This window comes from Dermacentor variabilis, chromosome 1 (assembly GCF_050947875.1).
Source record: "Dermacentor variabilis isolate Ectoservices chromosome 1, ASM5094787v1, whole genome shotgun sequence".
Taxonomy (NCBI): domain Eukaryota; kingdom Metazoa; phylum Arthropoda; class Arachnida; order Ixodida; family Ixodidae; genus Dermacentor; species Dermacentor variabilis.
Genome location: NC_134568.1, coordinates 74,582,430 through 74,598,382, shown reverse-complemented (window position 1 = coordinate 74,598,382; position 15,953 = coordinate 74,582,430). Strand labels below are relative to the sequence as shown.

The 15,953-nt window shown below is 42.0% G+C and overlaps 1 protein-coding gene across 8 annotated transcripts in view; it reads right to left on the bottom strand.

Annotated features, from left to right (window-relative positions):
- The window catches only part of LOC142579625 (uncharacterized), a 101,982-nt gene that overhangs the window by 8,520 nt on the left and 77,509 nt on the right, over positions 1-15,953 (bottom strand). For 7 of the 8 annotated variants that reach the window (XM_075690020.1, XM_075690070.1, XM_075690028.1 and 4 more), the window contains 4 exons: positions 13,507-13,624; positions 7,575-7,767; positions 3,369-3,447; positions 1,173-1,295 (listed from right to left, as the gene is read on the bottom strand). In XM_075690020.1, coding sequence (XP_075546135.1) covers positions 1,192-1,295; positions 3,369-3,447; positions 7,575-7,767; positions 13,507-13,624 — 494 coding nt within the window. In that variant the 3' untranslated portion in view covers positions 1,173-1,191. The remainder of the gene's footprint in view (positions 1-1,172; positions 1,296-3,368; positions 3,448-7,574; positions 7,768-13,506; positions 13,625-15,953) is intronic. The other variant, XM_075690036.1, reaches the window with a different exon arrangement.

The window sequence follows — 15,953 nt, the reverse complement described above, 5'->3', positions numbered from 1 at the left end:
ATTTCGCAACAACCGACTTAAGTTCGGGTTACTGTTCTCCATCTGCTAAAGAAAGTATCACAAATTATGAGAAGTGAAATGACAAAAGTTTTTGAAGAAATGAAGAAACAAAATGAGCAATGCAAGCTTTCTTTTCTGTTTCACAGCAGAACCATACATGACAACTTGCCATTTTTTTTCTTTCATAGTCTGAAGTTTAATGTTACTTACAGTCTGGTCATGTAGCAGTTTTATCTTTTACGCTATAACCAATGAGGTTTTGCAGGCAACAGGTTCCTTTTTTTGATGTGTCTATGGCCACACAAGTATTTCAGTGGCTCTTCCAACAACCATTTATTTAGAGTTTTTGGAAATCTAGCAATACAGCAGTCATTCATTCTAAAAAAGCTTGTTTGCAACCAGGCTCTAAAAATGTTGGGTGGCGATACGTGTAAGACAAGACAATTAGTAATTTTGTGCTTAAAACTCATGCTAATTGTCCTTGACTGTTAGCAGTACATTTTTGCACTAGCCAGTACAGGCATGGTACCTAATTACATGTAATTCCTGCTGTAAATGTATCCGTCTGCGTTTGACAATTCGATATTCGATACTGACTATTCTATATTTTATACTGACTATTTGATATTCAATACTGACTATTCATATTCGAAAAAGTTTATATTCATCCACCCCTAGTAAAAAATGAAGAGATCAAACAAACACACTTGGCCTGCACATCCACCAAATTGAGCCAATGTTCCAGCAAAGGGATGTGCACTTTAACTGAGAGATTTCCATAGATTTCAGCGAGTTCTTTGAAAGTAACCAACATCTCAATGCTGAAACCCATATGCACTATTTTACAAAATGGCTAGTCTTGAGTAAAGATTGCCCTGAACTCTGCAGTATGCAGCGAGCAGTCCATTACTTAATCTGAGAATCAAAGATTAACACTGCTCTGCACTGCATTCCGTAAGGGTGACTAGGAGCCATAGTTTGAAATGAACGATTTCTTTTTCCATCCTTTTCGCCCATTGTTAGAGGCTTGGATGTTGCCACACCATCCTAAAAATGGGATGGGCCATTAGGTGCAATGCATGATAGAAATGTATTAATGAAAAATCAGATGGAATGTTCCACAAAATGCAGGTCCAAAGCGCCTAAATATTACTTGCTTCCAGAAGACTCACCAGCATGACACTGTAGACATCACTTTTCCGCCCTGGGCCTGCGGCAACAGCTATTCACACTTCGAGACAGGGGTCGCTCTGACACATTGATACGATGTCCTTCTACATACATAGACTGAAGAGCTGAGAGAGTCAAGGACAAAATTTGGTTTTTGTAACAATCAAAGCTTTCACAGAGCTACTGAAAAATACACAGCAATGGCAAGAGGAGTTGTATACATATTGATCCCATTACTTTTGTTGATTACAATTAAAGCGCAATTTTTAACAACAAAAATATTATAAAATAAACACTCGCTTTAAATCAACTCATAGTAGGATGAAACAGAGCTTCATACTAAAATTACTAGAGGGAAATACTGGAGCTAGTGTACACACACCCCACCAGAACGGCACTTCATCCAACATGGAGATGACAGGTAGTACATAGATTTGTCTAAACTTTGTCCTTCTAGCTATGGACAATCTTCTGGCATTTTGTTATAACTTACTATAATTCTGCAAAATTTACTCTATGACAGTGGTTAGCCTCCTTTACCCTGTACTTCCTAGAATCATGTTATTTTCAGAACATTACAAGCAAAAAGAAACCTTTCCAAATATCTAAAACAGCCATGCACGGCGAGTGTTACTTTCCAAAAGCCATCTAGATCTAGTGACATGCATACTCAGAAGCATCGAGACTTATTTATGCAGTCAACATAACAGAATGAAGCAGTGGTCAACTTAAAACATTCCACTGCTCTAAAGTATTGCAATTAGTACACAATACAGCTGAACTTCAAACAGCAACAAACGAAGCTGTTCACTTTCTCAACAAAGCCAAATCAAATCGTAGAAAAATTCATTTACTACCCATCATTCCCATGATGGTGGAACAGCTGCAATGCAAGTTTCATCTCCAGTAATTGACCTCAGAAACTGTAAAGGATGAACCCTCCAGTTTTAAACACATCTACACTTACTTGTGCTGTTGGTGTGTCCAGCAATCTGTGAAGAATATGCTGCCTTCTGTATCAGTCTGATGCATTTAAGTATCAGAATGAGTACAGTAAACCCTCGTTAATATATAGACATCAGGGGATGTGGGTCAGGTATGCACTAAGCAATGTACTAATTAACCGACAATAACAGCCACGTCATCATCCATGATGACGACATGGAAGCGCTATAAGCTATGGGAGCAGGAAACACGTCATGGCTACCATGTTTTGACGTCACGATCGGTGGCAAATACAGTCCGGGAAAGGCCCATGTGCCACAATTTTGCCCCTACCTATGGTCTGCGCGTACAACATTTCGCCGATTCCACACTTGTACGCGCCACAAAAAATGAACTAAATACTATGCACTAACCGTTTGGCATGCGTTGAGGGACTACAGCTTAAAGGGGCCCTGTACCACTTTTTATTGAAGTGGAGAAAGGCATCTGAAGTGAAAATAGGGTATATCCGAAATGATTTGCCGCAAAAAGTACTTCAAAGCGTTCAGCAGAAGCGGAGTTATGGGCAATCAAACATGGCCTCCGCTGTGCTCCCATTCCTTCCTCAATGCCTTGCACTGTGAAGGCTATGGCGCAGTGTGGCGTGCCCACAACGCTCCGCCTTCTAAATGTCACCATGGTACGCAGTTCAAATTTCATTTTGGATGTTAACATAGACGCCAAGACTGCTGCCTTTGGTGCCTATGATGTGCTAAACATAAGCCAAACACGGTTATCCTCAGCGAACTGCAGTGCACTTAGCCAGTGGACTCATGGCGGCACCCCGCGGCGGCCACAGTATCTATGCCATGCAGCCGACCGCAGCTTGATGTCAGCTATCGGCCAATAGCAGCCATTTAAGTAAATAATGAAATAGTGCGTCCGATTACGAAATAGTGCGTCTAGAAGAGAGTGAGGACAGCGCCTTCTGTTGAAAAGAGCGTTTGAGAAATAGGTGACTTCACAAACCGCTTGCAAGCTCCACACACTGCGTACAACAGCAAAACTTGGCTGAGATGTTCACAGCAGCATATGCTACCTGCATACTATGTTATTTCACCAAGCCCGATGGGTGGTTCAGGGCCCCTTTTTGCAGTCAGCCAATACATTAGGTTCAATGGCAACAGGGCGGGGAATTCATCGCGACTATATTTAAACTGGAATTACTTATTAAGTGGGTATGCATTAACAAGGTTTTACTGTAGTACACTTACAGGCAGAGTCAATAGGTGGTAGTTTGGCTGTCGAAGATCCACTACTTGTCCTTTCAGATCTGCTGGACAATGAAGACAGCTAAAGAAGAAACAAGGGGGAAATTTTAAAGAAACTGAGATAAGTTTCAGATGTGAGCTTTCTAATAATGAAATTACTGAAAGCTGCGAGCTGCCATGATGAGACAACCATCAGGCCAATGCCAAAATTTTAGGTTTCACACAATATGGCGCCACTGGAGGAGATCCATGTCATGATTCGTGGAAGAAATACACCCATTTCCTAACACTTGCAGGGCACTGAGCTTGTCATCATAGCTCACCACTGTCCTTACAGCGGGGCTAAATTGTATCCCCAGCACTCCACATTTCTGGAGTGTGGGAACAACTATTTCCCAATACCCACAGCTCTGCACCGCCAAAGGAGCTGTACCATGCAACCCAGCAGCAGGAGCAGCTCTGGTTACTTGCATTATGGCTTGAACATTTTAGATGATTTTCACCACAAGGTGGTGAGTGTGTACGCAGGAATAAAACCATTCTAGCAAATGTGCAAGTGAATTCAACATCAGTGGTGCAACATCTGCTAATCCTCCATTTCCTCAAGAAAGCAGCTTCTGGATATGGCTAGGCCACTTTTCAGAAGTTCTGCATTCCTACTAAATAAGTAGCTCTCACACCATCCAATACTTCTCTGCAGTTTGCTGCACAGAAAAACATCATCACAAGGATGAAATGCAAGAGTGGAAGCTGCCAAAATTTGAGTTGAGAGCAGCTTTTTGTTTCCTTGTAAGTTACTATGTCTTGATAAACTAACCTTCCTTTGCATACACCAATTTTTACTGCTGTATTGCAATTACTTCCTTAACATGCTAAGAACCCAACTGAAGCAAAAACGTTATATTTTAAAAAGTGGTGCACAGATCTTTTAATGCTTAAAAATCCACAGTCTGCTAAATTGGTTGCGAGTTGTATATACTACTGAAGCAATCTTGGCAAAGCTGCAGGGCTGGAAATAGTCCAATTTTCTTATTAGCAGCATTTGAGCATAAGCACCTAAGCAGATATGTGTGGCTGGTGGTTAGCGGACAAGACACAAATCCCAGCACACTGCCCGAGAAATTTTCATCACACCTGCTTCCTAATTTTGGAGGTCATGCCAAGAAGTGGTCCTGGTTCTTAATGTTACGAGTTTGGAATCATTTTCAGCAAATGCCAAATGGTAATAGCAGCGATTTCTTTTTCAAGTTTCAGCATAGAAAACATTCATTTTTGAAAGCTTTTTGTGATGCATTCCCATGTATTCACAATGAAAAATTTGACACAGAGGCTTCTCAATACCTGAAACTATCTGAAGCTAGGCTTTACACAGTCCAGATTTCAATCGCAGCTGGCCTTTATCTGAAGCAGAGGGGGGGAGTGGGTACAAGTACCCATACAAACTACACACTAAAACTCCAAATACTGCATGCAGCCTGCAGAACTTGTGCTCATTCAAAAACTCCATGTTTAATGGCCTGCAACAGATGTGCCTGTTTGGTTTCCTCAACTGCCCACTCTAACAATTTTCCAATATGACAAAGGTGCAGCAGCATCTGTTCAATATAACTTGCCAGCGAGCATGATAAACAGCATTTAGAAGAAAAAGCAATGCTCTATTTTCCCAAGCAGCTATTAACAGCACACTGCTGCCTAATGTGGCTTCCTTGGTAATAAAGGTGAATACAGGAATGTTGCAGCTTGCAGTATAAATTGAAAGTATATAATTGGATTTCACTCAATGGTTCATGCAAATTTACAATTCATACACACTAGCAGAGAAAAAGTAGCTCACTGTGTTGCTGTACAGGCATGCTCACAAGGCAAAGGATTGTGGATGTTTTCACACAAACATAGACGGGTGCATCCTGACAACATCTTTAGTGTAGATGAAAAAGAATAAAAAAAGAAAAGAAAACCTACTACAAATTTAAAACAGAATAAAAGTATCTGAACTTATGCCTATTTAAACAGAATGCATGTTGACCCATTACAGTTCTGGCAAAGATCAATGTCAATATTGCAATAATGAAGGTTTTTACTCAAAGACATGTATCAGTGCCACTGAAAAATTGAATAACCCTGAGTAAAGTTAACGTAAATCTACTGTATTTTGTTATGGTTAACATATGAAATTACTATGGCTGTTGAATCCACCTTAGGGGTGCTTCCAGAATTCAATTGATCTGTGCAAATCTTGGTATTCTCAGTGGATCAAGCTAATGTTTACTAACACAATGCATGTTGACCAAATTATGTGTAGGTCCTTTACAATAAGCAGTCCCTTCCAGCTGTTTGCTACTACCCAGCCAGGCTAACCTAATTCATGTGATGTATCGCTCTATTTTTATTTCCAACCACAAAGCATTTCTGCCTTCTCCCCTATCAGAATGTGGCTGTCGCAGCTGGGGATCAAACCCATAACCCCTTATCGAGCAGCAAGATGCCATATACCCACTGAACAAAGGCGGTGAGTATATATTAGTATTTTAGTTTGACAACTGCCACACATATCTATTTCATCAAAATCAAAAATGCTCTTCTGACACAGAGGCCTATTTTGTGTGAAAGCACCTTGATCAGCACCAATGCTCCAATAATCAAAGTGTTAAATCCCAATGCATTCCCTGGGCATTAAAGGGACGCAAAGAGAAACACTGAACAGTTTAGACCTATAAAGTATTCTTTTAAAAACTGTATTCTTGTTAATATGGGGTAATAGGATGACTATCAGGTGAGAAAATTGACGTCAACATTCTCCATTTTGAATTAAATTTGCTGCAAAAACCCACGGATTATGCCCACAGATATTAAGATATACTTTAATACTTTATAGTCGCAGCAAATCCGGTGTCGGCGTCCGGCATCCCGTGAGCGAAAATTGCCTTATATATTCTATACGGCACTAAAGTTCTTTTTCTATCACTAAAGTTGCTCATACCGTGTATTACAACCTTTACAAAGTTATTCCTCAGAATTTTGAGAATGACAGCCCACAAACAAACGTCATGAAACAAAACACTGACAGCGCATGCCTTTTATGTTCAATATTCTCGGAGTGAAACATTAAAAGTCCGAAACAGCAGAAGAGTGACCCACACAAGAGGCCACGTTTCTACCAGAAAGCTTGCCTTCATGCATAGCGTTCACCGCCAGTGTTTCACAGTAAACATTATGGTTACACAAGCTGCAGTTGCCGGGAAGCGTGAGAAGCAATTGGGGATCCTTGAGTGCTATCACATTTCACTCTTAAAGGCGAAGCTTAAGCATCCTCCAAATTTTTTCATAAGTTGGCCATCGTGGCTCAGTAAATGTCCTTCAAACTCACAAAATTCAGTCCGACTTCTTTAGAATGCAATTCTTCATCACATACAATGGCCCGATACAAAGCCGAATACAGTAATCTTTACCTATAACAAGTTAACCCCTTCTGTGCTATGGACGAGCTGGGTTCATCCACGCGTTTCAGGTAAAAATGGCCAAGGACAACAGCTCAGCTTGTCGACAGTACTTTTAATTTTCTAGCAATGCCATGGTCAAGCTGGTTCGTCTCAGTGTTGTCCTGCTTCTCATAGATGGCAGCCCACAATTGTAGGGCAGCATAAGCAGGAGCAAGTTTATTCTGGTGGAGGAAGTAAAACATGTTAGCCACTGCGGTCTTTAAAAATAATTTGGCCACTCTTGATCAGAACTTGTGATAATAGAATGGCACGGAAGGGGTCAGCTAGGCCCGAGTAGATGTGTCAAAATCCACGACGTCGTGGCAAGCTGGTGAGGGAACATCAAAGCAACATCACCACCTGTATTTTGTTTTCACCTTTTAGGGCTTATCAAGCTTCCCTGCACAGTAAAAGTGGCTTTTTACTGGTAAAAGCAGCGTAATTTACTAATGCTGTGTAAATAATTTCTGTTTAGTACGTTATTTAAGATATGCCACTGCAGAGGGATTAAGTTTAGCTCTGACCACCAAAGGCTCTTGAATCTGCACCTAAATCTAGGCACAGGGAGATGTCCTTACATCTTTCCTCTACCTGAATGCAGTGGTGAAAGCCAGAAATTAGGCTCATGACAATATGCTGAGATGCACAACAATATAGCATTTATGTTATAAAGCCTTACATCACTGTGTAGACAAGACAAAAAGAAAAATTCAGCTATAGAAACACTCACAGGCACTTTGCTGGAGCTACTGCCATTACTGCCAGAGCTTAACGGTGGCAGTAAGGGCCGTGGCCTTGAAGTGCATCTGGAAGCCACTGGTGGTTGATACTGCCGCTGTTGTTTATCACATGACCACTGCTGCCTGGAGCCCTGCCTGAGCATGGATTGTGCAGTGCTTGACCTTGAGGAAAATGTGGAAGAGCTGAAACATAGCAATGTGTAACACAATTTTAATCTTCTCAGATGCAGCATGTGAATCACACATGATATGCTCATTACACATGCCTCACCATATGGTCATCTTAAAGCACCTTTAGAATTTGATGGCAGCGAAAAGTGAAGAACCAGAGCTGCCAGTAAAGATTTCCATTATTTTGTTTCTTTTGTTTTTGTTATTTTCATTGTGTGCACATGCATATATACTGTGCCACATGGCACACTGATAGGCACGTGAATTTAGCATGCAGCAACATTGTAGTACTGTTGGCCATTGCTCAACAAAGAGGGCATGGAGGCAAATACACTGCCATGGTTATGAAAGGCATTTATCCTGTTTATATAGATGACAACTCGATATCACCTCATGCCACACCTGAGGGCAATCATCAATCACCTGTTGCAGTGATGATAGTCCTAAATACTCGAGAAGACCAGTCACATCGCTTTGGTGGCCTCAAAAGGGGCCTTTTAAAAATTTGAGAAGGTTGCCGTGACAGCCTGTCAGCTTGAGAAATCCAGAAGAATTGCTGAGGCGAGATCACCACAAGCATATCACCACATACTTCTCACTGGCTTGCATGAGAAAACCTTATGTCCGTCAGCTTTTCAGGCTTTATGCGAAGCTTGGCAACATCCTTCTCCAACGCATCCAGGTACTCCACGTAGTGCAGTGGAAGGTTCCTTGTGAAAACAAAGCACCAGAGGGACTGAACCATCTGCCGGGCCTCCTGTGAGGACAACATTGAGGCAGCATACCCTACCGCGTCATCGCTGCCGTCGTCGCCGTCGCTATCCGATGCAAGCAAGTTCACGACGATTGCCTCATTGGTTAGAAGCACTTAATTTCCAAATTTACAGCTGTGCGCTTTCTTTTCACCGGCAACGTCATGCATTTCCGATGATTAGCAGGTGGATCAGCCATCTTCCGTTTCAGTGGTGAGTCAAACAAGGCTGAGAAACCACAAGGCCAGGAACTATTTCGACACAACCAACAAAGATGAATGCGAGCAAAGCTGTTTACAGAAATGCGCTGAATGAAGAGCCAACAAACAATCTGGCAGCAGCACAGTTGGCACGGTCTATACGTATTCCAGAGAGTGGCACGGCGTAGAGCTATGGGCGCAGCCCATTCGTGTTTGGAGGGGTGGAAGGGCAACGGGTGAGAGGTGCGTGGAGAAGGCTGGAAAATTAGTGCGCAGCGGATGTTAGGGCAGCGGGGCATTGTTCAGCGGCTCGAATTTCTGATGTTTCTTTTTTCTTTTCAACGATTTCGCATTTCACTACCCTTCAGCACAGACACCCAGGAGCCATACTTCATCGTTATAACCGATAATACGGCATCAGGGCATTGTAGTAAGCAGGTTACTTCACTATGGAAAACATACAAAAGTTAATGGTGCAGCAGCTTCTCATTGTTATAACCGATATATTGTTAAAACAGGTATCATTGTAAGTGGGTTCAACTGTATTAAGCATTATTTGAGTGAAAACTTAATTACTTGAATAATTATTAATTCGATAATTGGTTTGCTGAACTATCCACAAATAGAAAACTCACTCCAGCTTAAAAAAAACACTGCTATAGGCTATGCTTTCTAGGCTCAGTCTTTGTGTGTACTACGTAGGTGCCACTTTGTATGAAAACATGACACTCAGGGCAACTCACAGCCATAAACTGAACAAGAAGCATGCATATATCAGGACGGTGAGCCAGGACCAGACCCCGTAGACCACACTTTCCCATCATCATTGTATGATAAACAGCTAAACCTCAATATATATATTGAAGTCGGTAAAGTCGACAATTTGCTTTGTTATATCGAAATTTCATATTCAAATTCGACCTTTGATGCAAATAAGTACAGCCGCCGATAAACTTTTTTTACACGTAAGGGGCCACAAAGTTTCCAAATTAGCAGGCAATTGGAAAAAGCAATTTGAATGAGAGTAAAATTAATTTTGTTGAACTTGAAAGTCGGCAACGAAGGATACAGTTTCATGCCATGTCGGATGATATCTCCACATCGGCGATATGAAGCAAAGACAGCCACGCTTTCGTATCCTATCCACTCCCGCAGCTTTTAGTGTTTCCTGCAGTGGGACGACGGTATCTCAAGAAGTGCCAGCAGCGAATGCTTTGTCTGTCTCTCGCTTCAATGCGTCTCCTAGGAAGAGTTGTCGGTGAGTGTCCACCTAGTGGACATGTCCATTTCATCTGCTGCTTAAGTCCTGATTGGCTGGGCTGAGGTATGCATCAGAAGGAGGCAGGCACCCTCAGCCAATCAGCACTTCAACAGCAGATGAGATGGACATGTCCACTAAGTGAAAACTTACAGAATAGCCCCTCAGTACTAAATGTGCGAGAAGACAGCGCACATGATGATACACCATTTCAGCAGGCCCACTCTTTGCACACGGCACAGATTACCTCCAAAACAGGGTGTGCAAACTGTGCATGCAGTGCGTTTGCAAGCAGCTGCTTGTAATTCAACCACTTCACCATCTGTGTCAGCAGAACCTTGCCTTTATCGTCTTGGTATTCATTCGAGGCAGCAGTAAAATTTTGTTATAGTGAAATCATGTATAAATACACTTAGTTATATATAAGTTCTAAATACATGGTGTTCTATGGACAAAAATTCTTGACATACTTCGCTATGTAAAGAATTTCGTTATACTGAAATTCGTCATATCGAGGTCTAACTGTAGCAGATCAGGCTGGCCGTTATAAATAAAAATAGTTTTTTTCTTTTCATTAACTAGAACCCTATCCTTTCAATCATAAATATACCAGAATGCAAGTTTAGCAGTACAATGCCTAAATTTCCACTTTGTCACAGACTCATGACAACAAACATTCGTGCCTTGTTGTGTACTCCCATAGTTACTTGGAAGTGGATGGATTGTACGAGGCGTAAACAAATTTAATAGGGATGCGATTCAGCAGCGATGGTAAAATGAGGCGAGTAGCCAGACCACAGACATCATTGTGGTGACACTGGCAGTGCTTTGAATATTCTATTTTATGGATTCTGCTGCTGCAATGCAGCATCGAGTGCATGGCTGTACGTTACGCTCACGCACTTTGTTCAGTTTTGACCGCAGGGGCATGGCTTGGACAAGGGTTTGAACTAATCGCAAAGTGTTGGAGCTCATTTCATAGAATGGGTGCACATATTTTTTTTACGGATCAAGTAAGCTGGAGACACATCTTCCACCAAAACACTACAGTCACGACAGCTGTCTCAGCAATGCAGATGACGAGGACTATGCACACAGATTTCAAGGCCACCCATGACATCTCCTATAATGAACACAAAATGGAATAGCAGCAAGAGCAAGGAAGATGAAAAGTGCAATCACTCCGGGAACACATGCCTCCCAGCAATAGAAAAGATGCCAATAAGTGGATGAAGACACCTTGCACCAAGCAATGGGAGATGTCACAGTGGCAGGAATCCACCCGAGAGTGAGTATGAAAACTTCAATTCAGTATTTCAGTTATTTTTTTACAAATCCTCATGCACAAGCAAGGAAAGGATACTGTTTGTAAGTATAGTGACAAGTACACACCGTCCATGATAAGACTTAGTTAGGCAGCACAACAAAATTTTCCATATTCCTTTTACACAATGGCTCCTGCACAACATAAGATAGGCAAAGAGGCTAGAGTAGTCACCTTTTCCACACCTAATCGTTCATCAAGCAGTCTGTACAGGCATTCAACTCCTAATGCCTTTCATATGCACCAATGCAAAAAAAAAGCAAGCAAAAAGCGAAAAGAAAATGCTGGTGTAAGTTTGTACAGTGTGTCCACAATATTGTTAATTTATTCCATCCCACTGCACTGTAATAAAGTGTTTGTGGTGCAGACACAGCACTGCCTCAACAAAAGGCTGAGGGAGCAAAATTATAATGTGGACATAACCACACTAGACCATCCTGCTGTTTACCGTTAAGGTTGCAGCTGCGTGCCACTGTCAGAAAAAAAAACTGATTTGAGAAGAAGGAAAATGAATTGCGATGATAAAATCAATTTCATGATTTTTTCACAACGCCAGCACAAAGAACAATTTGTTTACAGAATTTCGCTCAATAATGTGTTGATGTGAAATAATATTGTTATACGAACGAAGGATTAAGAACTGGAGACTATTTACACCGATGGTTGTAAATAGTCTCCTATAGAAACTAAGCAGGCGTCAACTGAAAATGTTGTGACGTGGTCATCTCCTATAGCATGCAACATTGCAACCGATATGCCTTGGGGTAGAACTTCCTTTGTCAGGCCAAAGTTGACGATAGGGAGGCATGTCCGGTTATCGGCGACTGTGACGACGGAGTAGGGCACAGTGATATTGCGCATCAAAAGGATACCAGGAACAGCTGTGGTGACGTAATCACAATCAGGGACAGGAAAAGACGATACCAAATCGACGAAAGTCAAGGCTTTAGGCGGCAGGCGGACGAAGGCGGTCGTACCAAAGTTGTTCGGCAGTTCGGCACGAATATGCACGAGTAGAGGAAGTTCAAGGTAAAGGGTACCAGCAGAACAGTCAATCAAAGCTGAATGTGCCGTAAGAAAGTCGAGGCTGAGGATTAGGTCATGGGGACAATTGGTCAGCACTGTAAAAAAAACAGGAACGTGGCGGTCGGCGATACTTATACGGGAAGTACACATTCCAGTGACGTCAACAGTACTGCCATCGGCCATGCGTATGGCTCCTGTAGTAGCAGGCGTGAGAACCTTCCTCAGTCGACGACAGAGGTTACAGCTTATTATGGACACCTGGGCTCCAGTATCTATTAACACCGCTAAAGGGACACCGTCGACGTGAACATCAAGTTCTGGTTCGTTGGGAGCGTCAATGGAGAATTTCAACACGATGATGATAATGCAGCAACATCTACATGAAATTTCGTGATGATTGAGACCATACACGTGTTTTGCATTTCGCTGCCGCGCAGCCTGATGTACATCGCACATCATCGCAAAGTGCACATATCACGTCTGCTACCTTGAAACCGTGCCAGTGTCAGTTTAGACCATATTTCAAAAATATAGCAAGCAGCTTTATGCCAAAACACAAACTTGAGCCATTTCATGCACTACGCACTTTAAACTGTGTAGGTGTTTGCGGCAGTTTCCACTTAATCACCTGTGGACCAAAGCTCTGCTTCAAGCACGTGGCCGTCAGCCCGGCCTGTGTGTGTGGTCTCATACCATATCTCCTGTGTAGTCTACAGGTACAGACATTTCAAGGACCATATTGCCCTAACAGCTTACTAGCCACCAATCCCAGAGGCTAGGCCTAACCGGCCCTGCTCCATCAGCAGTTAGCAATCAAAGTCATGGTTTGCTGCTAAGTTGACAGCACTCTTTTCGCAGCGACAGTACAGCACTCAGAAAACCAAGAAATCAGCTTGACAATGAAAGTGAGGGCACAGGTGACAGCCCTGAATGGCAGTAACTTTGTTCCCAACTGCCATGTTTAATTGAGACATTCTGTGTGCAAACGAGTCATGCGATGAATGAATAAACAAATGCACAAACAAACAAATTCAATTGGCCCATTTTTCAGCTCATAACATCCTATTCACAATAAAAAGCATTACTCAGCACAAGTAAGCCAATGCAGAGTCACCTCGGATATGAATACTAGACTGCCTATATGTTTTCAATATTAGCAACCTGAGTCAAATGAAAGTCAAGTCAACTCACCAGGCTCTTTCTGAGAAACGATCCCTTAGGAGCTTTGGTGTCACTGTCAACACTCCTTCCAAGTTTTGCTGGCTGTTGTGTACCTCCTTGTCTAGGTCCCAGTGCAAGTGCCTTAGATCTGTGTCATCAAAAGCCAGCACAAAAACAAGAAGTTAAACATTTATATGCCATGTGCCTAAATTCTTACAACCACTCTGAGCCAAGCTCTGAAAAACCAGAAAAACATAATCTTGCACCCCAACAATATTGCAGTGACACACTCCTTAGCGAACAGTCCCATAAGTTACACACATTTTGCAGATCACATTCCAATGTTTAGGTCCTGTTCTAGCATTTTATCTTGCACTTTACTAGCAACGAGCACTCACACTGCACCACCACTGCCTTGAAAAACCTCATTGCCTGAGGAAGATACTGTAACTAGTGGGGAGGATGGATAGAGAAAATGTCTGCAGCTTTCACCTCTCTCCACTCACACAGAATCTCGAAACTTGGTAAATTAGGTGTTGTTAAAAAAAATTAAACTTTCAAGCAGCTACTGCTCTCACAAAAATGAGTAAGTGATCACTCAACAGGCCTTTCACCAGGCCCCACCAGAAATGTTTATTCAATGCTAGAAGTTGTGAAGCACTGTTCAGGAAGTGTTCTACTGAATGAATTTTTTACAAGGGTTTAGTAATAGCAGAGACAGAAGCCAATTAAATTTTGCGAGGAATGGGGTAAGAGAAGTCCCTGTGGAGAGGAGCCTCAATCCTGCCAACACCAGAAAGCAGCACTGTTCCCTTGGCTCTTCCCATATCAAATGGCCCACATGGCATATACATCCCAACCTGCACCTCCTTTTAATTTTTTCTCTCCCTTTCTTGGAGCACAACACATTTACAGCAGCAGTTTAGAGAGCTCTTATTTCATGTGGATGCCCCCGTTGCTCACACTGCTGCTACTGGCTATTTGTGTACTGCATGAAACCCATGAAATAGTAGGTGAGAGAAGTGATGACGTTTCCACTGATGACAGACAGGTTGCTCTGAGAATAAGCACAAACAGGATTTCACTGAAATTTTTTGGGCATTTTCACCACATACATGAATGTAATACTATGCAGACACAATCATCATTTTGTGATCTATGCAGAGCGCTTGCTTCATTATAGTGTCCAAGCCTAGTGGGAGGTCCTATAAGGACCGTTCACGCCACTCGCAAAACCATTCTAAGATTACAAAAATGTGCAAAAGTTGACTGTCAGGTTGGCACTATTACTACATGTTTAAAAAATCTCACATTGCAATGCTGAACCATGAGTAATTGTAACATACCCATTCTTTTTTGTGCAGCAAATGCAAAAACCAATTGGTACATTACAGGTCCAGCCATGGCGTAGTGGTTAGAATGCTCAGCTAACCCATCATCATTGGTTCGATCTCGAATGCATCTACTAAGATTTCCTTTTTTTTTTATGTAGCACTAAGTCTGAACAAAAGCGTGACTATCAAAATGAACATGACTTCCCATTTCCTAGTACATTAATGTTCCCCATAAGATTAATTACAATATAAGTGTTATCAAGAATAAGAAATGTTAAGTGTGATCAATGAACTGACAAGGCAAAACAGGAAGAAGTGAAAGAGGACAATATAGCAATGTGCTGATGCAACAATGTCAAAGCAGTAATGAGTAGGCAGTAACCAAGGCACATTTGAGGCAAAGGACTTAGGTTTCTAAGGGTTCAGGTGTGCCCATCTGACAGAGGTATAAAGATGCACTGCGGTGCGACACACAAGAAACAGCTTGTAGTAGTTCTACAGAAAGCATTTCATCAATGGGAAACAGATGCTTTTTTTTACTTTTGCACAGTTGTCTTCTGCACCCACCACCTGTCCTGTTCACTTCCACTTCGTGATTAAACACCCCTCCCTTGTCGCCCTTTGACCCCTCACCCTTTGTGACTCACGAGATCCTTGCCTTTGCAAAAGATAGAGAAGTAGCTCAGTACAGCCTTTGAACCATACTGCACTGCACCATGACACATGAGGCCGTCGTGAACTAGCAATGAGGTGAGAAAGGTTTTGCAAAAAATTTAGACAGTTGCGCAGATCCTCCCTATTTTTAATCAAAAGTTAAGGTCTATACATTACACCACAAGGACACATACTTGAGCACATCTGCAATAAATTTAATTGCTAAGAGCCTCTTTTATGATTATGGGTGAACAGTTAAAGCGTACTGCCAGTAACCTGATTTAAAAAAAAACAGTCCAATACTAAGGTGGACACATCATTCAAGGTACCTAAATAGAAAAAGAATAAAAGTATCTGGTCAGCATATTCATTAGTTTTGGTGTCACACATCAAACAGTGAAACCACCTGTACAGTAGAGGTCATTTGAACCCGCCAGTGATACACAGCTCACGTCAAACAACCAAGGCACCAGCTGCTGTGTCTTGAGC